Genomic DNA, 22,293 nt, shown 5'->3' on the forward strand with positions numbered 1-22,293 from the left:
GCACCCAGCAGTATGTCTTACCAAGCAGGTGTTACCACGAAAGACCAGTATTTTGTAACAGGCTTACCTTTGCAAGGTATGTGGGAAGATGGCAAGAGGCGGTCATAGCAAGGGGCCCATGGTGACTACAAATTAAGGTTGTGCACCTCTGAAACAACTCGGGAATTCATCAAGAAAACTGGAAAACGTTAGTCATGGCAAACCAGAGATGAACACACTACTGGAGGCGCGGCCTAAACAGTGCCCAGTACAGGGGGATGACCACCCCCACGCACACTGCCCACGGGCGTTTCCCCCAGCCTGCTGCCGCAGGCGTGAGACGTGCTTCAGAGGAAGGCGCTAGGGCCACCGAGGCGGTCACGGCCACCCCGAGGAGCCTGGAGCTCAGGACCTCCGTTGGGAGCGCGAAGGGCCGCGGCGCACACGCACCCTCGGGAACACAGCCGTGCAGGCGCGGCCCGGCCCAGCCCTGCCCTCCCTCACAGCGGCCGCGCCCCAGCGCCCGGTCCCGGGGCGGTGCTGCCTCGCCCGCGGCAGCCCCCGCGCGGCGTCACTGCGTGGGGCCAACCACCGCCCGCGACCCCGCTTCCCCGCCCCCCGCCCGCCCAATGGCGACCCTCGCTGCCCGGCAGATGCCGTCACCCCGCGGAGCGCGGCCGCCGGTTGGCTCCGGCGCCGGGCATCGTCACATGGGCAGAGATCAGCCCAGCGCGGAGGGGGCGTGGCTGCCGCAGGCACCGCCCCGCCCCGCGGCGCGCGTGGGGCAGGTTCAGTCGCGCGGGTGCCCGCAGCCCGGTGCCGGGTGCGGGGTGCTGAGGCGATGCTGAGCTTGATGGAGGTCGGCGGGTCCTTGCTGGAGCGGGTGGCGGTCGGCAACGCCCTGTCCCTGGTGCTGGCCGCCTCCGCCTTCGTGCTGAGCCTCGGCTACCTGTTCCAGCTGAGCTACCGGCGGCACGTCGGCTCCGAGCACAAGGTAGGCGCCTCAGGTCGGGAAGAGGCGGGGGCCCGGACCCCACTGAGGGGTGGGCGCCGTGGGGCGAGCGCAAGGGAGAGGGTGAGGAGGGACAGACGGACGGGGGGAGCAGTGGTTCTCACCTGAGGAGAGCCCTTGTGGAGAGGAGGGAGCCGGGCGGTGGGATCGGGCTCTGGCGAGGGGGAGCGTTCGCAGCAGCCGCCCCAGGCGCGGGTTCTGAGGGAGCGTGGCGCTGGCGTGTCCTGCCGCCCCGCATGTTGGTACCGCACGGAGCGTGCGTCTGGAGCTCGTGTCTGGTAGAGGCAGCGGCCGTGCCCTGGACTCTTTCGTCAGAGCAGCTTGCACGAAGGCTCCCACGCGTGTGTGAAACTCATCGCTAGGCTGAAGTTCGTGCCTTTGGGGACTGTTTAACAAATCGTCAACGCTTCTGTTTCTGATTGCCTTCTTTCCCATTGCACCATCTTTGTGCTTGCCTTTCTGAGGCAGGTTGGCAAGAGAAACCATCGTATTGGTTTTATTTTAACCCCTACTGCTTTTCAATGTGGCCCACTCTTACTCTATTTCAAAAAATAATCAGTTGTCCGAAGTTGGCCTTTTCAGAGAAGTGTTTAAACAAAACACGGATAAAGCCTCCTCTGTGCTGGGTTTTTACGTAAAGGGACACGATTTTATTGCTCTCTGAAGAAAAATCAATAATTATTTTTATTTTTCTTCCTCAGAAATACCCACCGTATATTTCGTCAAGCATCCCTTTCCTTGGACATGCAATCGCATTTGGGAAAAGTCCCATTGAATTTTTGGAGAATGCTTATGACAAGGTACATTCCCCCCCATGATCAGCTGATCATCTGCTAAAACGTTTGTTATCTGTCCAGTTCTGCATCAGGAGCCTGTTTAAAATCGGTTAATTCTCATTTACCACCTTGAATATGGAATAGGGACGTGTTGCACAATGTGCACAATGAATGCACCATAGGCTCCGGTTTCTACAGATCTTTTTATGTACACTGTTGTTAGAAAAATAGTATTTTGTGACATCCCTTTTGTGATTCAGATTCAAAAAAAAAGTACATCTCTGTGTTTGGATAATGCTGAATCATAAGTTAATTAAAAAGCTATTTTCATGACATGGTTTCTTGCCTTACCTGGGAGCTTTAAATCTCACTCTTTAACTAATCTGAGACCAGGCTGGAATGCAGCTGACCAACTGTGTAGGCAATTTGATGAGTTTTAAGGCCTCTCCAATGTTAAGCAGGCTGGCCTATAAAACTTCAATAGGTTTTATACTATGACGGCCCAAAAGGACTGGACTAAGGAAGTAGACCATTCCATTGAAATAAGATTTCTTGATCTGTTTCACATTGTCTTAAAATATTTTAGAGTCATAAGCTTAAATCTTAGCTTGCTTAGCTTAGAGAGGCAAATTTAGTATATGAGGATCTGCTGGACATGGCCTTTACACTTGAAAATCTTGCTCTTAATTTCCTATGCATAATTCCAAATTCAGGAATTTTTGTAACAGTGTTTGTGAATTACCAAAGGCTGTATGTGCTGTAATATCCCTCCTGGTTTTTGTACTTTAACTGATATTTTACTTGTATTTTTTTAAGCTAAATGGTTTTAAAATGTGCAAGATCTTCCGTGTTTGTTACAACATTAGGTATTACTAGTAAGTATGTTGAGAACAGAACTTAAATGTGATTTAAGATATTTCCATCTTTTTCAGTCGCTGGATACTTTTAAGGAGAGAAAGTGATTTATGGAATCCTGTACATAAAGAGACACCAATTTAGTGATTTGTAATGTTCTTATTTAAAATAAACTTTCTTTGTTTGTTTGTTTTTCTCTCTTAGTATGGACCCGTGTTCAGTTTCACTATGGTTGGCAAGACATTCACATATTTACTGGGTAGTGATGCTGCTGCTCTACTCTTCAACAGTAAAAATGAAGATTTGAATGCAGAGGATGTGTACTCTCGGTTAACCACGCCAGTTTTTGGCAAGGGCGTTGCTTATGATGTCCCTAATGTGGTATGTATTTTAAATAAAAGTAGCTTAATTTACATTCTGAGTAGGCAGCCCTGAGCTGTTTGCTCTATGAGGTGGAGTTGGGTGTTTGTATGCAGTTGCGGCATATTGCAGTTGGTAAATGATCTCAGGTCGATAACCAAGACTGAACATGTTTAGGTTGCTTGCTTTGTCACCTGGCCATTTGTCAGTCTAGATGCTATGTTCTTGAAACTATCTAATCCCACCATAGATTTAAAACTAGTAGGCGAGTCTCTTTCCTTCCCTTACATTATGCGACTGACTGCACCTGCTTTTCCCTTACAAGCAATTTCAGATCTTCCTTCTGAGAGGCTTGTAAGAGTGATAATTTTTCGTTTCTGCCATGCCAGGTCTAGATGCAGGAGTATTAATTTGACTGTTTGCACCACAAGATTTGTCTTGCTTAGACAGAAATCATTCTGTGGGTGCTTGCATAATACAGGCTGCATGGGTCTGGAAGCACAGTGGCTGTTTCCAAGTGCAGCATTGGCTGCTTTCTCGTTTGTGCATGCTGTCTGCCATGACAGACTCCTAAGCTGCAGAAACTAACTTTCTGTGGACAGACTTGCTCCACTGGGACTCTGGGTTTGGTGTATGCTGACATCAGCAGCCTGTTGTACAGCAGAGCAGTCTGGTGGCAGAAACACCATAGTGACATGCTTTATGTTTGGATTTTCAGTTCGACTTGATTTTGTTCGTATGAATGCCAGTAAGTTGACTGGTAATAAGTTTCTGTGGCCGTTGATACTTTTCCTCTTTAGCATGCCTCTTCATTCCCTCATGCAGTGATTGTTGCCTTCTTAATTATGTGCCTGTGGACCAGTAATCACTAGTCTCTTCTCCTCCACACTTGCATTTTGCAGTGATCCACAAAATCTGTATGTTGTTCCTGTAGGATCATGGAATGGTTGGAAAGGACCTTAAGATCATCTAGTTCCAGCCCCTCTTACCCTGTTCTTTTGAAAATCTCATATAAAACTGACTACTAACAATTTGCCACTTTGTAAATTAGTAAAAAAGAGAGGATTGGTTGTTTGGGTGGAGGGTTTTTTTGCACTTGATGGTCTTGAGGAGCTCTTCTCATCACTTTGTGAATGAAGCCAGCAGGACTGCAGCCTGAATAACAAGCAGGAGATTGTCTCTTATGTCCTGGGAGACCTCTTCCATTAGTGAGGCCATTCTAGCAGACTTGTGCTTACTAGTTCTGCCAGTAAGAGGCCTTCCTCAAAAAGGGAGGGAGTTGTGGATGCGTTTTGGAGGTGCTAGAGTGTAGAGGGTACATGACTCTGCAATACAGTTTTCAGTTCTTCTCTGGTCTAGACTAGTTTCAGAAAAGTGTCTATGAATCAGACGCAGACTGCAGAGTTAGCCAGGTTTTCACTGTGTTGTGCTTGTTCTTTGGCCTCTGACTGTTGTGGGATGCCTGCTTGAAACTGAAAGGTGCTGATTTGTCCTTTATCCTGTGAAAGTTCATCCAGTTCTTACAGGTGTTTTGCCTTCTACTGTACACTGCAGTGTACAGATGATTTGAATGTCTGTCTTCATTCAAGAGCTACTTCTTTGATGGGATCTAATTTCTTCTTTCAGGAGTTTTATAGAACGTTCTATCAGCTCCTTGGAAATGGGCATTTCTCACAACTATGCTCTTTAGGACCTACCTCAGTGGTCCACTGTGTACTGCTCTTTTTATAGTTACCCTAGTTTTTTCCCTAGAATGTTTTTGAGTTCTGTTGTAGTCAAAATATTAATCTTTTCATATTACTCAGCAAGTCTTGGGTGTCTGTCGATACATCTACGTAAATCATACGTTTGACACTAGGAGGACTTCATCCTTTTAATCTTTTCCCACAGCTAGGAGTTGCAGGGGCTTTGCTATTGACATAGACTGGTTAGCTCTAGTTGTAGGTTTCTCTCTGTGAAGCTAGAGAGGTGCTATGTCCAGTTTGGCCAGAAGACCTGTTAGGGGTGAGCTGTTTTCTTGCATAGCGCTACCACCACGATTTCATTTCAGACATCTACTGAAACAAAAACATTTTAGTGGGGGAAGGCATTTAGAGAGCCATTTAAACTTTTTTTGGTGTTTTGCCATTGATGGGTCATCCAGAACTTTTCAGGCTCCTTTCTTTCTGCTCAAGCTGCTAAGCCTCTCTCTCTTCAGTATAATAGTAACTTTCAGTCATGTTTTTAGAAGAATTGCCCCTTACTCTTTAAAAGGAAGAATTTATTTACCAGTAATTCTGATAATTGCTTGTTAATATGCATAGTCTATATGTCAACACAAGTTCATTGTCTGTCTCCTCCCTCCAAGTCTGTATACAGACGGTATTGTGTCATGAGGAGCTGAAATGGCAGAAGCTTGTGTTCACTCCTGTGTGCCATTCCTGTCTCATTGAGCTGGAGATCGGCTAGCATGTTGCAAGGGAAAATGTGCTTGTCTCTCTGCTCTGTGGCATGTGTATGATCTGATAGACTGTTGGAGTCCCCACTACATTCTGAAAACAGAAGTTTCCAGGAAGTAACCTTTCTTTTTGTACCTTTTTGGTTTGTGAAAAACTTCATACGACATCCAGAGCCCTTGGTGGAGAGACAATTGTTCGTATATTACTAAAGGTATGGTGCAGAATTATAGGACAGACGGTCTCATTTGTAATTTGGGTTTAAAAATGGGTTGAATAATTTTCAACATTTTGTCAATCCAGTGAATGGTTCTCATACAATAAAGGGCTTTATACCAGTAGGTTTGTTAGCTATGAGTCTATACAAATTAAAAAAGGAAGAGGTAAGAAAGACATGAAGCTCACCATTTTCCTAGGAAGCAGTTTGCTTCCTGTTTCTTTGTCTGACTTTCTGGGCAGTGAAATCAGAGGGCCTCATAAAGGAAAGGTGCACCTCTAGACCAGAGGTAAGGTATTAATTACTCCATGAGAGAATGCAGACGCTCCAGGGGGGAGAAAGCAAGGAGGCCACATCACGAGGATCACAGGCTGAATCCAGACTTTGCAAGGACAGACCTGATTATGTTCGTGATTGATTATGTATCTAAAGATCTAGAGTGAATTCTGTGTTTCAGTCCTTAATGCTTCTTGTATCTTCAGGGATTAGGTTTAACAATGGTACTAAAACTGTTTTTTGCTTTGGTATTGCAAAAGAGAATTGCAGCTCCCTCGAGCTAGTGTTTCACTTGGATGTTGCTAACTTGCTTAAAAAGCAAAGGTGGTGGAAACCAGAATATTACCTATTAATTAAATTTGAGTATCCGTTGTAGCCTGCAGTCCTAATCATAATCTCTTTTTACTTCTGTATGTTCTTACAGTACAAATGATAATAAGTTGTTAATTACATTCTGATGATCTTTGTACCGATTAATTTTTATGTCTTGGTTCCTATAGGTATTTTTGGAACAGAAGAAGATGCTCAAAACTGGCCTAAACATTGCCCAGTTTAAACAGCATGTATCGGTGATTGAAGAAGAAACAAGAGAGTATTTCAGAGCGTGGGGAGAGAGTGGAGAAAAAAGTAAGTAAAATCAGATGCATTTTTCCTCTGATTTTCTGGGAAGATGTTAAGGCAAATACAGTATGTTTTTGTAAATGATTTTCTGTAATATTATAGAAATGAAGAATGACATAGGTAAAATTGTACAAACATAAGAAGAAATGCAAAATGCAGATTTTGTTTAATCAAAGTTAAGGCTATTGGAGAATAAAGCTGCTCAGAAGATCATTGACAGGAGTGAAGGACTATGTTTAGATTTCTTAGTCACCTCAAAGAGCGTACCTGTTGCCTGGCTGAATCAGGCTTATTTTGAATGATACGAGTGGGCTCAGCATAACCCCTTAGTCCCTTGGAAAAAATACTGCTCTTGCTTCTAAGAGCTCGTCAGAGGTCTCAGCTCAAGGATCTTCTGCACTGAAAAGCCGGATTCTCAAAGCTGATAGGGTTGTTAGTGATCTCAGTGGAATTCCTCTTTCATTTCCCACCTGTCTTTCACAACATACCTGCTAGACATAGCCCATTACCATAGTTGCAAGCCTGCAGTGGCATAGCAGTGTCAGAAATGTAAGTTATTTAAACATAAATATATCTTTATATATATAATAAATATTTGTAACTATATATTTATAGTTACACATGCAATCTTTCTTTTGGAAATAGATGGAATACTTACATATTGTACTATGGTTAATATTTATTTTGTAAGTATATAATTTATGTGTAATAGTTAATAGAATCTGTGATTTTATAAAGTATCAATACTATTGTATAAAAATATTTCAGGGGGCAGCAAAACTAACTGGTTTCCCATGGATTTGAATTTCAAGGTTGATGATTTCTGCTTAAGGTTTGAGCTTGCGCTGCATGGCTTGCTTTGGAAGGATTATTAGCTCTCCTAGAAAAATTTCTAAAAAGGAACAACTTAGATCATAGATTTCAACAACTTTTTCTAAGTAACAAGTTGCTTCAAGAGAGACCTGATAGACACACAGAGATTTAAAATCAGATGTTTCTTCATTCTCCTAGTAAAACAATCTACAACGCTATTTAAAACTGTTTGTCTGTGTCCAGGTACTTATTTTCCACAAAATAAATACATAGAACATAACATCTTGCCAGAAATGCATCTTCAGTAACATTTTTTCAAATCTTCCTTCAGACCTGTTTGAAGCCCTTTCAGAACTTATCATTTTGACAGCAAGTCACTGCTTACACGGGAAAGAAATAAGAGGCTTGCTGAATGAGAAGGTGGCTCAGCTGTATGCCGACCTGGATGGGGGTTTTACTCATGCTGCCTGGCTTCTGCCAGGTTGGCTTCCTCTGCCGAGCTTCAGGTACCAGAAAGGACACATGAAGCAACTTAATCATTTTATCTAAACCTCTTTGTTGTTTTGATTCCTCTGTTCACTTTCCTGTTCCCCTTCCATCCCCCCACCCCACCCCCAGTTTCTTGTTTATAAGCTATTCTAGGACATCCCAATAACTCCTTATAGGCATTTTGAGCAACCTGGTCTAGTGGAATGCATCCCTGCTCCTGGCAGGGGGGCTGGAACTAGATGATCTTTAAGGTCCCTTCCAACCCAAACCATTCCATGATTTTGTGTGTTATTTTGTATGAAGTTGCTAATAGAAGTGGTTTGAATTGCAGGCGTCGAGACCGAGCACACAGAGAAATAAAAAATATTTTCTACAAGGTTATCCAGAAACGTCGAAAGTCTGAGGAAAAGGAGGATGACATGCTCCAAACTCTACTAGATGCTTCGTACAAGTAAGCCAAGGGTTTGAAGACTTGTCATTTATAGATGTTTTACTTTAGCTTTGATCTTTTCAGTTAAAATGATTTTCCAAAGAGTAAGAAATATTCCCTCATGTTCCGAGCTGCTTTAGTTGCCAGCAATTGGTCCTAGCTGTATTCTCAGAAACAACTTAAACACCGTAGTAAATGGGTATTCAGAGTTCTGAGATTTTCATCAGTGTTCACAAGGTGGCTTCCTTTCTCTTTGCTGGCTGTTGGGTCATGATCTTCTTCCACGCTCCTAGAGAGTCTCTCTCCCTCTGTTCACCTTTCTTCCTATCCCTGGATCTTTCACTGCTCCATTTAGGGTAGACAACGAAAGAGAAGGAGGAGAAAAGCAGTAGAATAAATTGTAAGTGGTTCTGTAACTGGAAACCTGATAAATGAAGCTCTAATGTAACACCCCTCAACCCAGGGATGGGCGTCCTCTGACAGATGATGAAATTGCTGGGATGCTCATCGGGCTGCTCCTGGCGGGGCAGCACACATCCTCCACCACCAGCGCCTGGCTTGGCTTCTTCATAGCCAGAGACAAATCCATACAAGAGCAGTGCTATGCAGAACAAAAAGCAGTCTGTGGGGATGATCTGCCACCATTAACTTATGACCAGGTTTGTGTGTTAACATTATTCCTACTGGGTATTTTTATGCTTTTAGATGATTATTTAAAAAAAAAACAAACCAAACCCAAATATAGTCACATGTTTTTTGTTAGAATCATGATCTGGTGCAGTCATTCTGTGATAACACTATCTATCTATGTGGCAATTTATCTCCTCTGTCTCCTCCCAAAGCAAATTTTAGGTTGCCACCATTTTTTTTTTAACCAGTGTTGACTAAGGAAATTACGGTTTCTATGATGTCTATTTAAGAAATGACTGTTCTGTAGAGGAGGATCTTCATATTCCCAGTGAGGAAAGGGATGCAGTGTGGCCTTGTTCTTTAATTAGGCATCAGAAAACACTCCTGAGACAAATTAGTAAGAAACTAGTCATATTCCATGGCACTGGTCAGAGATTTTTCCCTTCTTAATTGAATCAAATGGGGAAAAAAGAAATGATAAGGGTAGCTAATGAAGTGCAAATATGAGCTGCTTACTCTTTTGTTTTTAAATGGTATAAAATACCATTTTGTTTGCATTGCATAAACTTGTCTGTCCTGATACATGATTTTCTCTGTATTTTCAGCTCAAGGATCTCAGTTTGCTGGATCGCTGTCTAAAAGAAACGTTAAGGCTTAGACCTCCTATAATGACCATGATGAGGATGGCCAGGACTCCCCAGGTAGGTACAGGCATTGGGGCGAGCTTCACTTCCCTACAGTAGGGTGGGCAAAGGCCAGGTGAGGGGTGTCCCCTCTGACAGGAGGAGAACACAAAGGAGCAGTGTTTACTGGCAGGGACAAAAGTTAGTGGCAGCCTGGGCTGCATCAGTGGGCCTGTAGCTGGAGCTGGCTGAAGAAAGTGTAGCTGTTGGTCTCACTCAGGCTTAGATTGGTTCTACCACTTAAAGACATCTTGTGTTTGCCATGTATTTTTAATAGTTATCTTAAAAAAATTTGGCTTGCACTTAATACAAGCTAGGTAAATCCGAAAGAAATCTTGCTGTTTGTACAAGATAGATAGAATGTCAAGTAATTTTTTAAATGAATGGCCCCCTCATGGCAAATGCTTTCAATACATGGTAAGCTTATTCATTTTTTTAGAAAACCCTTTCTGTATCATTGTGACCTTGTTAAAGCAGCTGAAAGCTTCCTGTAGCTACTTGAGCACTGTGCCCTGTACAAGTAAAACAGGAAAGTTTTAGGCCACATTAATTTTAAATGAGCTTAGCCAAAACCTCTCCTGAAATTGAAGCCTCATGATGCAGCACTTCAGGCAACACTTTAAAAAGAAAAATGGAGAAATTTTGTGACGTGTTGAATCTTGTTTCTTCTCTTGTAGACTGTTGCTGGATATAATATTCCCCCTGGCCATCAGGTCTGTGTATCTCCCACTGTTAACCACAGACTCAGGGACTCCTGGAGAGATGCCCTAGACTTCAAGCCTGACCGGTATCTCCAAGATAACCCAGCCGCTGGAGAGAAGTTTGCATACGTTCCATTTGGCGCTGGTGAGTAAGAACAGGCGCTGCCTTCCTGAGGGCTGGCCCTGGAAGTGGCTCACACTGGTCATCTCGTACGGCACCACCCCATGCTGCAGCCTTTGAGAATAGATACTTGTTCTTTCACTGCCTGCCTGAAAGCTTTCTTGCTGTGGAAGTGCTGTTAAAGGCATGAAGCCGATGATAGTTTTGCATTAGTAATAGCTGTGTATGTCACTCAGAGTAGCAGTCAAAACAAATCTTCAGGTTAGCATGTGTGAAATTTGACTCGAGTCTTTTCAAGTCAAGGTAAAAGCCTGGTACTATAAAGTCAGTTTAAGGCAGGGAAAAGTCTGCATTTAATTACAGCTGCCAAAACAGTTTGCAGACATCACCACAGTAGGGTTATAGCTGGTATCTTTTCTCAGTGTTGCAAAAGCTCCTTTGGCGATACAGAAATTTAACGCTTCAGGTGAGGACAGAACAGCATAGTCTCATTCACATTGCTAATTAACTCAAGTCTCGTTTTTGCAGTGACAGCTTATAAAACCAACAACACTTTAATGGAGCTCCATAATGGTGTACATGCAGCATCATGTTTGGAAAGCAGCAATTACTGTCTGCATAAAACCTTTAAAGCCAGCTTGTTGTCAGGTGACGTAATAACCAAGTATTCTAACTGCTTTTCATGGCTTCCCTTGCAGGCCGTCACCGCTGCATCGGAGAAAACTTTGCTTATGTTCAGATTAAGACTATTTGGTCTACTTTGCTTCGCTTGTATGAATTTGATCTCGTCAATGGCTATTTTCCAACTATAAATTACACAACAATGATACATACTCCTAATAAGCCCATTATCAGGTATAAAAGGAGGTCACCGTAAATTCTGCAGCTAAAGCCCTACTTATTTAAATTGTGTAAACTAACAGACTTGACTAAAATTGTGACAGAATGAGAGGCAAATGGAAACTGCTCTTAGGGAAACAACCATAATCTACCATGTGCAAAGTCTTTGCGTTTCTTGTTTGCCCACACCATTGAATGCTGCTGTGTATAACTGCGTGTTCTACAAATTTCTTGTTGTGTTTTTAAAGGAAAAGTGTCTTTTCTATTGGTGTAACACTTTTAAGGTGCATGCCAGCTCTCTGAGGTGAAGAAATACATGAACTCTTTTTTCTGGAGACAGCTGAAGATAATGATTACTTTCCCCACATAACAGGGGGTGAGCCTGCATACCCTACCTCTGCATCCAACTACAGGAAATCTGTCAGAAAACAAGCACCACAGTGGGATGGATGCTGATCATTTAAAAGGATATTACTGTCCAGCTGAGCAGTAGGGAGACTGCAGACTGTTCAGAGAAAAGTCTTTTCTGAGAATAAACAATTTAAATGGCTTAACTGGAAGCAGTTGTAAAATGCAACAAAAGATTTTCTAAGAAGTACTTCTGACAGTAGTGATTCTTGGAAGCTTGATGTAAGTGTGTGTGAAAGTAACAGTGTGACGATACAAACAACATTAATTTTGTAAATAACACGGCTGTGTATAAAATGGACACAAATGAAGTGAAATAGCTGAATCTTGTCCCCCTTTGCGCTGACTCACACAGGATTGTTATATGGCGTTTGGGTCAAGAGTGGCCAAGATGAATGGTCGTGAGCTCTGGCTCACAGTAACTTTGAATGAAATCTAAAACCAAACCTCTCGTGGAAGTTTTCTGTGCTCAGTTCTGTCAATTCTGAAAAACTTCTGTAACTAAATTTGTAATAAACTAACTTTCTGTCTCATGAGGTCATTCATGCAGAGAGCCTCCCCCCGTATCAGTTCTCACAGCAGCAACAGCTTTGCCCATCTTTCCTCTTCTAAGCTCAAGTGTAACTGTTGTAAAACCTTGTGTTTGTACCCATCACAGCAACTGAGGGAGTGCAGGATATTCCCTTTCTGTTCTGTCAGGTGTGACCAGGTCTTCAGAAACAAGGGCTTGTAGCTGTCCCCTCCTCTCATGAGCAGCAGTAGTTTGGAAGCTGTGAAAAGTAAAGCTGGAGGAGGAGCGCAGGTAGGAGCAAGCTTTGCGGGGGGAGCAAGGGATTGGTTTTTGAACACGGTTAGAAGCATGAGGTTGTCTTTATTTCAGTACTTTGACAAAATACCCATAAAATTCAAAACTTCTACCATTACAAAAATAGGTCTCTACAAGTGATATTCTGTCTGCGCTGCCGGTAGCAAATAGTACGAGAATCAGGTAACTTCAGTAGCCTTGCCAGAAAAAGTGCAAGTAAACTTTGCTGAATGTAGCTCCATTTCATTAATACATGTTTTGTCTTTGCACCCTTTTGATAAATACGCACTTCATAAGTTAATCACTTAAATTAGCATTCCACAAATATACATGTAATTTAAGGGGGGAGAGGGGGCTGGGTTGTTCCGGGGTGGTTTTTTGTTTGGTTTTGGGGTGTTTTTTGCATGAACACAAAGTGCCTATATACATAAATCCCAGTCTGTGGGGTGTGCCAGGATGGACCTGTAATATAATTGTACAGCTGTATTCATCTTGGTCCCAAAATATACACATGATAAAAAGCAGGGAAAGAGCATGGATTTATGGAAGGCAATCCATGAACATCATCACTGCCAGTGCCGGAGCTGGTGGAACTGAGGTATTATCTTCTCATACCCACATGCAGCTGAGTGTAGGAAGTCGAACCTGTAAGATGGAGACAGATTTTCATCAAGGTTGCCTGGAATAAGTACACAAGGACTCACCAATGATACGTTGCTCAGCTGAACAAGCATGAAAGATAAAACTCCCTCAAATGATGGATTTTATGCTGAAGAAAGACTTTACGACAGTAACCACAAAAATCAAGTTTGATAAGTAATGCCCTATTGATCTGACAATTTTCCTGCTACATTCCTTTTGCAGCACAGGAATTACCATCATCTGTGGGACAAAACCAGCTGCAGCTTCTGTAATGAAAGCGATAGGAGAAATTCCCCCTGTACGCCCACATCCCAGTCTTTTGGGTGCAGTTAGGCACAGGTTGCCCAGAGAAGTGGCTGCCCCATCCCCGGCAGTGTTCAAGACCAGGCTGGATTGTACTTTGAGCAACCCAGTCTAGCAGAAGGTGTCCCTGCCCGTGAGCTTTAAGGTCCCTTCCAATCCAAGCCATTCTGTGATTTTTCTCCATCTAGCTTAAAGTCTTAGCAAGATACCAACTGAATGCTTGCTGCACATTTATTAGAGGTCAGCGAAAGAGGAAACGTTACTGATAAAACACACTTCTATGTCTGTCTCCCTTCAAAGAATCTTACCATTTTCTTTTGAATGAGTTTTTTACCTCGGAACTTTAATTGTTCAAAATATTCTCTTTGTTTAAGGCTGAAAATGCCTAAACACAATAGAATTCCTTCCGTATCTTGGAGAACCACTGCATCTTTTCCAACTAGAACCACGCCTGCACTACTCAGGAGTCATGGGGAGGACTGCCTGAGCCCTCACCTGACTGCACGCTGCCCAGTCGTCTTTGCAGGGCCTCCAGCCGGTGGATGTAATCTGTTAAAGCTCTCTCAGGATCATAGTTCTGCAGCTGAGAACAGGCGAAAGAGGCTGGGTTGAAGTCCGCCTGCATACTGGGAAACCTGGGGGCAGAACAACACCCATGTGTCCAAAAAGCACAGCTTCAAGTAAGACGTTAAGTATCAGCAGACGCAGCAAACTGTGGTATGCAGGGACACCGCACCAACCCTTCACTCACCCACATGGTGGCCAGCATGTCAGACCCATGTAATCTCCCTGCTGCTTACTGCCCACGCCACCGTACTGCCTCCCCCAGAGAAACCACGCTTCCCAGTGGCCTCTCCCTTCTATTGCACCTGATTTCTTGCTGCATTTCTCTGGGACAAAGACTGACCAGCAAATTCCTAGCGAGACTGCAGCAGAAGCCGTGGCAGATTCAAGTTAGCTTTTCTATTTAAAAAGCTTGCATGAACAAGGACACAGCCACCTTTACAGGATTCTGCCTCTTTGTTACCTTCTGTAAGTCAAAAGTGGCCATAACAGATTAAACCTTTTTGCCCTAATGAACTGTTATGGTTGTCACAAGCTGAAGAATGCTGAGGTGGTTTATTTAGAAATGAAACCCCACAATGGCTAAAATCTACCACCAGCTCCAAGAAGATGCTGTGAATCAGGCACAGAAGTAATTGCAAGCTCTGGCCTTGATAAGCATGATAAGTAAATGCAAAGGAAAGGACTGAGATGTTTTGCAAGAATACGTAACAAATTACAAGTAAAAAAATATCTTACAGCACCAAAGATTACAAACCTTCTCAGTAAGCACTGATGCAATGATTTAGTGTTCTGATAGCTAATAATCATCTAAAATAAAACGTACTTATGTAGAAAGTTTACAGGAGATTTAGGAGACTCCATGTCTGACCTGGATCTATAGGAATGCCTTTGCTCTCCATAAAGATCCATGCCACCAGAGAATGAGTCAGGCCGCAGTTCATTACCTAGTAGAAAAAACAATGCCTTGAAAACTAAACAAAGTGACACCTTTTGCACTTCACAGAGAATCTCAAACATGAGTTTTCTGTTTGCACATCACAAAAATGGTGTTTAACAAAAGAAGACCGCTTTCAGACTGTGTCAGAGAAAACCAGAGGTGAAATCCCAGCCTCACTGATGTTACTGAAAAAATTCCCCCAGGCTGAGCAGGACAGGGTTTTAGTGCAGACCCAGATAGCCAGGAATTAATAAAAAAGCTTTTGATTCCTGTTAGGATCCTACCAAAAAGCCAACAGAAAACCAGGTTTCCCAAACTTTAAGCTATAACAGAAGAACGACAGACTTCTGCTCTTGAGGGAAAGGCCAGGGAAGGCTGGTCAATAGGCTCTATTGCCACTTGTCCATCCCTGTCCTTGGCATCTCCTTTTAGATCTGGAGATGCAGATCGCTTCTGAGAAACCAAATGACGTGGCTAAAACTGCTCTTCCAAACACGCTCCATAGGCAAAAGTGCCATAGTTTTTAAACTCCACCCACAATGGAGCAAAACAAGACTGAAGAGAAAGGAAATAGATTTGTGTCTGTGCTGAGCATGGAAACTCTCAGAAACCTGAGAAATAGGTTAATCCAAGCAATTCTAACAAATGGAAGGGGGAACAGCACCCCATTCATTTCCACATGAGGAAAACACAGGTTAAAATCCATCCCCATTAAGCAGTGGTGTGACTTGTGGTACCATTTATCAGCCATTACTGGACTATGATTTACCTGTGTTCTGGCTAAAGACATCCCTATTGACACTCAGTACACCAGAACCTGTAACTCTGTGCCATCTATGAACCAGGAACTTCATTCTGCATTTCAAATAAAGAAAATAAAATATTTCAGGCTAAATGAAATACTCTGCTGCTTGTATTCTAGAAGACAAAAGAATTTCTTGAACACCAAGCAAAATTAACAGATGCACATCTAAAACCTGAAGATGAAGTAGAAAACATTCTTATATGCATCCCTAAGAAAAACATCTTTTGTCCAAATCTGCTTTCAGCTTCACCTCTGCATTTCCAGCAATTCCAGAGGTGCTGCGTAAATCCCACTGGATAGCAAATGGCTGGAGCACCTAAGCAACAGGGCATCAGCATTTCAAAATCTTACTAAATACACTTTTTGCCCTGTTGCATCCCCAAAATTGTAACTGCTGAAAGCTATGAGTAAAAAAGATAGGATCTTGAATTTATACTACACATAAAGCTCTGATCAGTAGCAAGCACAAGTGCTTGGGGATTCAAACTTGTGCAGAGGGATTGCTAGCAACATGGCAGTACCACGCGTTAGTAACATTCACTTGATCTTCATCTATTTCTACTCATCATCAGCCTGAGACGTAGAGTCTTGTGATTTTGAGGAACCACCCAGATGGATAAAATCAGTTCATAAACCTGTATCATACTTCTGTGTAAGAATTTAACCTTTAAAGGAAATTATGTTGCAGAAAATACCTTTGTAAGTAAATGCATATCCTAGAATTAGAATTTTTTTCTAATATGGCTTTATCCAATTTTAATCCATTTTTGAGTATCAAATACCGAGCCCTTTTTAACTACAGTCAGGTTGCTTATTCCTATTACAGATTTTAGCTATGCTCTGCACAACTTCTACCCCACACAGCATCTACTATATTCATGACTACCAAAAGTGTATAATTTACACAGATGGAACATGGCAAGTTCTAGATTTAACTGGAGAGCCAGAACAGGATGTGTTAAACTGCACAGTGATACCTGTCTGAAATCTTAACTTCCTCCAGCTCACCTTGAAATTGCAATGGACACTCTGACTGCAGAGCGAAATCTTGTAAACCCCTTCGAATGGTGTGTGATGATTTCGAGGTCTGTGTAGGAAGGCTGCCCGCCCATCCGTGCGATGAGGGCCAGTGTGGCTTCCTCACACTCCTGGAATCCGCCTAGTAACAGCAGCAGGTACTTTTTCTGATAGATGAGAGCTTTCCGGAAGCTCTCTGCTCGCAGGTATTTGCCATAAATTCTCTACAACAAGAAAAAAAGGCCCCATCAGCTCAAAGAACAATTACAGTTCTAAGAGTTTTGACACTGCTACTGCTAAGGCATTTCCATGATTATTCATTTCTCTCTTGTCACGGAGAAGACCCTTGTTGAGTGTAGCTTCATAATTTGAGGATCACCTGAGCAGCAAGAAATAGAACACACGCTAAAAGACAACATCGGTGCTTGCAGATCATTCTTGGGGAGAGAAACTAAGAGCCAGGTATCTGAGGATGAAAATTTCAACCCTGAATTAGTATCTGTTTACTTAGAACAAGCAGAGTGAACACAATGAAGAACAGGCCCGAATCAAAATGAAAAAAACGCAGCTGTAGTTACTATGTGGGCAGCAAAGTCTTCCTACCCTTAAAACAGCGTTCTCGGAATCTGATCCCAGTTCTCTGAAGAAAGCTTCACTCCTGAGCTCTGCTCTCAGCCTGGAGAGCTCCGCATCAGCTTGTTTCAAAGACTTCTGCAGTGACAGCTTCTCTCTGTTCCAGGTTTCCTTCTCGGAGGCAACAAGAGTATCGATATTAACCCCAACATCCGATGAGTGTCTGGAAGACTGAAGACAAAATAAAGTGAATTTGAACCTTGCAGTTTGGAAAAACTCAAAACAGCATCATTTTAGTCACTGCTTTGACGGACAGCTTATAAAAATGTACTGAGCACAGGACAAGAACAACTCATGCCCATTTACTCTGCAGAAGAAGCCAAGCCAGACAGACAGCTTTATCACTTCCACTTGGGTGACTAGGACAATGAATAATGCTTTTATGCCTGTCTATATGTTACCATATGAGCACCACTACAGACATACATAGTCTCCAGAAAGTTGTCTGTGCTGGTATCTTCTCAGTTCTTCCTCCAGTTTCATAACAGCATTCCTCAGATTGTTCTTTTCCTCGCTCAGCCTGCTGACAAAGCCTGTCAGCTCAGCATTCTGTCTCAGTAGCCTCTCAGTCAGCGAGCTGGATGGTGTCCCTGGGGGCAGCACTAGCTTCAGCTAGAAGGAAGAAAAATAAAATCAAACTTGTATTAGATTGAAGCTGCAACTTGAAAATAACTGGCTTACAGTGAAAAACTTCTGTAGATAATGACCATAACTTCTTAATGACTTTTATATAGAAAATAGGTGCACATGTAACCTATAGATTAATGTGACCTTCTCATCTATTCTTACCCCGTATATCACAGCACAGTGTTTTAACACAAGCTCAACCGTACCAACTGTACCAACTTGCAAAGCTTTTCTACTGTGTTTAAGATTTATCTAACTCAGAAGAAAAGCCTCAAAGCTTTTTTCAAGTCATGTTGAAAACACTTGCTTAATGTGAAGGTAAGGACCTAGCCAAGCAGTCAAAAAATCACATACTGCTTAATTCTTTGTCACAGATCACCTCATTTCATTTTTTACATAGGTGCACACTACTCAATCTGCAACTGCCTTTCCCTTAGTAAATAAAAGGCAGTCAAGTAAATGTGTTGCATCACCAAATACAGTAAATACTAAATGCTGGTTCTAATATTGAGAAGCATTGAGCAAAGTCTCCTCAGTTACAGAAATACTGCTGAAAGGAAGACTTTTTTTTATTAAAGAAAAGCCATGATATTTGAAAGTTATAATTCAACTGGAAAAGTTTCAATTTGAAAGTTGAAAATTCACTTTTGAGGTAATTAAAATGGAAAAAAAAACCACAAATGGAAAGAGGTTTTTACACTTCAAATCACAACACCCACTGGAGCAGTGTACCATAAAGTACAGACTTAACAACTCCTTGCTGGTTTCCCCTCACATCACCCACTCTGCCACCAGTTACAACATTGCACTCTCACCTCTTCCAGATAGGACAACCCAGGCAGTTTTTGCAGCTCTGAAATAACTTCTTCGATAGCGTTCTGTATTGCGATGAAGTCTTGATCATCTGCTGCTTCAAACTGCAACCTGAACAAAAAGCAAGAGTTTCAGGAGCAGGTACAGTCTGAGACCCTGAGCCAGCCTGATGGGACTTCACACACTGTGACTTTATCAAGTCACTTCAGCATTGTGGCTGGGGACGCGGCAACGTTTCCAAGACTTCTCGGTGACCCTAAGTGCAACTGGCTCCATTTTTATAAAGACTTTGCACAGAACGGTTCCCACTAATTTGGAGAAAAGTATGTTTTCTACATGAAGCACATTTCAAAACGTGGCCCTGCTTCCCACCTCTTTGCTGAATCTGTGTGAGCAAAACCTTAGATATTTTCAAGATGTAACACATTCCCCTTTGCCCAACTGTTTCAGAATGAATAAATAATAGTAAATCACCATCACAGCAAAATAAAAACAGATTTAAACCTCCCATGGACCTGGTACCATGCTATTTTTTTTTTTGCCTTAATGAGATAGCAACCTCAGACAATAAGAATCAAAATCAACTTCACTTGACCATGAAATTCTTTCTCTGACAGAAGCAAGGGTGATGATCCATAGCAGTAATCCCTACATTTGTCCTGATACACTGAATTATTTCAGTTTTTTACTAAATTGTTTTAAAATGATCTACCTACATAACACTCAAATAAACCTTACCACTTTTCAGAGGAAAAAAAAAAAAAAAGACAATTTTGCTGTAACTCAAAAAGGACCATATTAAACATCTAATATTTAGAGCAGCATCTAATACTTAGAGCAGCATTAACAAAACCAAGTAGCTGAAGACTGGTCTGACCTGCTAGCAGCTTTCCGAGCCAACTGCTTCAGCTTTGGAAATGCATTCTGCAGCTTTTGCCTGACGTTCTGCAGAACTTCACTAGCAGCAGAGAGCTCTCCTCCTCCCGTCACTGTGGGATAGGTCGATTCATTGGTCTCGGCTCCTTCCATTTTCTGCTGGAGAACCCATTTTCTTGTTCTATCATTAGGTGTATCCCAGGTAGTCTGGAGATAAATATGTATTTATATACATATAGAATGCATGTGGTCCAGTGCTTTAAAACGGAAACATCTGATTCTGAAACACACCCAGGAACTGAAGAACAAACAGTTCTGACACAAGAAGGAGTTCAGTGTGAAACACTATGCTACAGTTGTAGCATACCACTAAACTATTATTTGTGAATGGTATAGTGTGATGCTTCTCTTGGCTAAGATCTAGCCATCATACAGCTACAGTGTGAATCCATTCAATGGATTTGGCCAGCAGGAAGCCACCAAGATTTTTTGTTTCTTCCACCAGCAGTATCGGTACCAGTTGTGCATGGCATTTGGGCCACTGTGCCCATGTATTTTGGTGACCAATTCATAGCCAGAGGATCAGGCCTGGAAAAGCCCACTATGGTCATGGAAATCAGTCCACAGTCACAGGCAACCATACAACTGATGCTTCCACAAGTGAAGCGAAGAACTGAACATGTTCTCCTCATCTTAACTAACACTGGCCATGGAACTGTTAGCCCTTCCAAGGAAACCTGAGCGTACTGCTGTGCCTTTGGGTATCAGACCATGGTGTGGTACCAATGGAAAAAAGCAGGGTGTTGCAGATGTCCCAGGAAGTGGCAGGAGATTCATTAGCTGAAACTCTGGGCAGATCCTGGAAAGCAGATCATACTGCCTGCTGCCGAGGAGAAAAACCCAACAGCCACTGCCAACCTGATCCAAGAGAAGACTGCTCACTGACCGTGGTGTTGGCAGCTACCTCCATTCAGAAGAGCAAGGAGCACACACTGAGCATGACAGGAAGGCTGATGTTATCACAGTTATCAATACACTCAATAGCCTGCCTCTAGCTGGGGGTACTTTCTAATGCTTCAGAAGATTTAAGCCAGTAGCCAAATTAGATGAAGAGAAGAATTTCCTTCCTGGCTCCACAGACCAAAAAGCAAGGAACGATGGCAAACACATGGGCAGCAAAAAGGCAAGTCTCCTGTCAACCTTCTCCAGGACTATTAACATACCAGATACCCAGAAACACCTACATCTTATAGGGAAGTTTCTGAAGAGTTTTAAAAATGAATTCAAAATTAACTGAAAACTTTCTATGAGAGAAAAAAATTTACAGGCAACAGCAGTTTCAACTTTCATTCATATAAAAATTAGTCTAAATTCCTACTTTTTTACCTTAATTTCTTCTATTTTGTTTGCTAACACATACATATTCATGCACACACTTGCTTTTTGATTACTTACTTTTCTAATTATTAAAGTTGTTGGGAGACCATTTTTAAATGTTTCAAAAATCACTTGTGGTTTATGAACTAAAGATTAAGAGAACTGACCTGGAGCACTCTTGAGCAGAAACAGCTCATTCCTGCAACTGCGTGCAGGGAATATTTTTCTCCTGTACTGAGGCACAAAGTGTGTGTGTACACTGAGGTGCACTTCTCCTGCTCACTCTCCTCCTTACATATCTCTGCAGCTTCATTCTCAGAGGATGTGTGTGAACAGTTTTAGGTAGAAAAACTGGAATGCTTTCCTTCTCCCTGGTGCCCATATTTTGTAATCTGCAGCCTATTTTACAGATTGATTAAAGGCACAGTGACACACAATGTTAATTGATCAAAAGAGTTAAAAGCTAAATTGCACAGTTCAGTATTACACATTGCTCTCACTCCTACTGTACCTCATTTGTATTGTGGCTTGGTGTCCTTTCAGCTTCCTTCCTTCCATTCTCCTGCTCTTGTTTCTGCAGTTCTTGGATTATTTCCTGCAACTTCTTTGTTTCATTCCCTAATTTAAGAACTTCTTGCTTCTTTTCTCCAAGCTGCCACTGAAGGTCTTCTACTTTGGACTCCAGTTCATGGAGTTTCTTCTGTGCTATTATGTTAGCATCTTGTTCCACCTGTAATGCTTTCCTCTGGATCTGCCTTTCCTTTTCCATTTGCTGTCTCACTTGCACAGATTCCAGTTTATATTTCTCCATCTCACTTACTAACTCCACTACACGGACATGCTTTTCATCCATTTGTTTCTGCAGCTCTTTAAGTAATTCCTCAGACGGATTAGGTGCTCCAGCTTGCCCCTTATCTTCAGCACTTTGAAGCTGAGCACACAGTTCCTTTTCCCTTTCTAGGGCACTGCTTATTTCGAGAGCTCGAACCTTCTCTGACTCAAGAAGCACCTGCAACTCAGAATTACGGCCCCGCTCGTGTGACAGCTGGGCAGCACTGAGCACTTCTTGGGATTCAATTTTCTGCTGCAGATCAGTTGACAGCTGCTTCTCTTGCTCCAAGAGTTTAGTTAGCTCTAAGTTCTTCTGCTTTTGATCTTCAAGTGAAAATTTCAAATCCTTCCATGAGAAAACAGAAGAAAAGGATTGATTAGAGCTATTTGTGTACACTTTCTGTGTTACTGCCT

General features: G+C 42.5%; 2 protein-coding genes across 14 annotated transcripts in view; one reads left to right on the top strand and one right to left on the bottom strand.

The window, feature by feature from the left end:
* Positions 1 to 615: 615 nt before the first annotated feature.
* On the top strand, positions 616 to 11,344 carry LOC130611722 (lanosterol 14-alpha demethylase). Of its 2 annotated transcripts, XM_057432753.1 has the most exons (10): positions 745 to 973; positions 1,693 to 1,791; positions 2,827 to 3,003; positions 6,411 to 6,537; positions 7,676 to 7,850; positions 8,165 to 8,284; positions 8,727 to 8,922; positions 9,499 to 9,594; positions 10,254 to 10,422; positions 11,097 to 11,344. In XM_057432753.1, the coding sequence occupies exons 1-10, from the start codon at positions 821 to 823 to the stop codon at positions 11,273 to 11,275; spliced, it is 1,491 nt and encodes a 496-aa protein (XP_057288736.1). In that variant the 5' UTR covers positions 745 to 820; the 3' UTR covers positions 11,276 to 11,344. The 2 variants fall into 2 exon arrangements, with proteins under 2 accessions (XP_057288737.1, XP_057288736.1); XM_057432754.1 differs by lacking the exon at positions 2,827 to 3,003 and having other exon boundaries at positions 616 to 973.
* A 1,153-nt stretch (positions 11,345 to 12,497) lies between these two features.
* The window catches only part of AKAP9 (A-kinase anchoring protein 9), a 110,026-nt gene continuing 100,230 nt past the window's right edge, over positions 12,498 to 22,293 (bottom strand). For 11 of the 12 annotated variants that reach the window (XM_057432766.1, XM_057432763.1, XM_057432761.1 and 8 more), the window contains 10 exons: positions 21,560 to 22,225; positions 19,673 to 19,878; positions 18,798 to 18,906; positions 17,782 to 17,967; positions 17,326 to 17,526; positions 16,714 to 16,946; positions 15,670 to 15,755; positions 14,787 to 14,907; positions 13,892 to 14,031; positions 12,498 to 13,096 (listed from right to left, as the gene is read on the bottom strand). In XM_057432766.1, coding sequence (XP_057288749.1) covers positions 13,053 to 13,096; positions 13,892 to 14,031; positions 14,787 to 14,907; positions 15,670 to 15,755; positions 16,714 to 16,946; positions 17,326 to 17,526; positions 17,782 to 17,967; positions 18,798 to 18,906; positions 19,673 to 19,878; positions 21,560 to 22,225 — 1,992 coding nt within the window. In that variant the 3' untranslated portion in view covers positions 12,498 to 13,052. The remainder of the gene's footprint in view (positions 13,097 to 13,891; positions 14,032 to 14,786; positions 14,908 to 15,669; positions 15,756 to 16,713; positions 16,947 to 17,325; positions 17,527 to 17,781; positions 17,968 to 18,797; positions 18,907 to 19,672; positions 19,879 to 21,559; positions 22,226 to 22,293) is intronic. The other variant, XM_057432760.1, reaches the window with a different exon arrangement.

This window comes from Pezoporus wallicus, unplaced genomic scaffold (assembly GCF_028554395.1).
Source record: "Pezoporus wallicus isolate ANWC-B61680 ecotype Strahan unplaced genomic scaffold, APGP_CSIRO_Pwel_v1 scaffold_2584, whole genome shotgun sequence".
Taxonomy (NCBI): Eukaryota; Metazoa; Chordata; class Aves; order Psittaciformes; family Psittacidae; genus Pezoporus; species Pezoporus wallicus.

Excerpts from the sequence above, each read along its gene's own strand:
- LOC130611722 (XM_057432753.1), top strand. The coding sequence starts at position 821 with ATGCTGAGCTTGATGGAGGTCGGCGGGTCCTTGCTGGAGCGGGTGGCG. Across the intron at positions 974-1,692 it reads ACGTCGGCTCCGAGCACAAG|AAATACCCACCGTATATTTC; the intron begins GTAGGCGCCTCA and ends TTTCTTCCTCAG. Across the intron at positions 8,923-9,498 it reads CACCATTAACTTATGACCAG|CTCAAGGATCTCAGTTTGCT; the intron begins GTTTGTGTGTTA and ends CTGTATTTTCAG.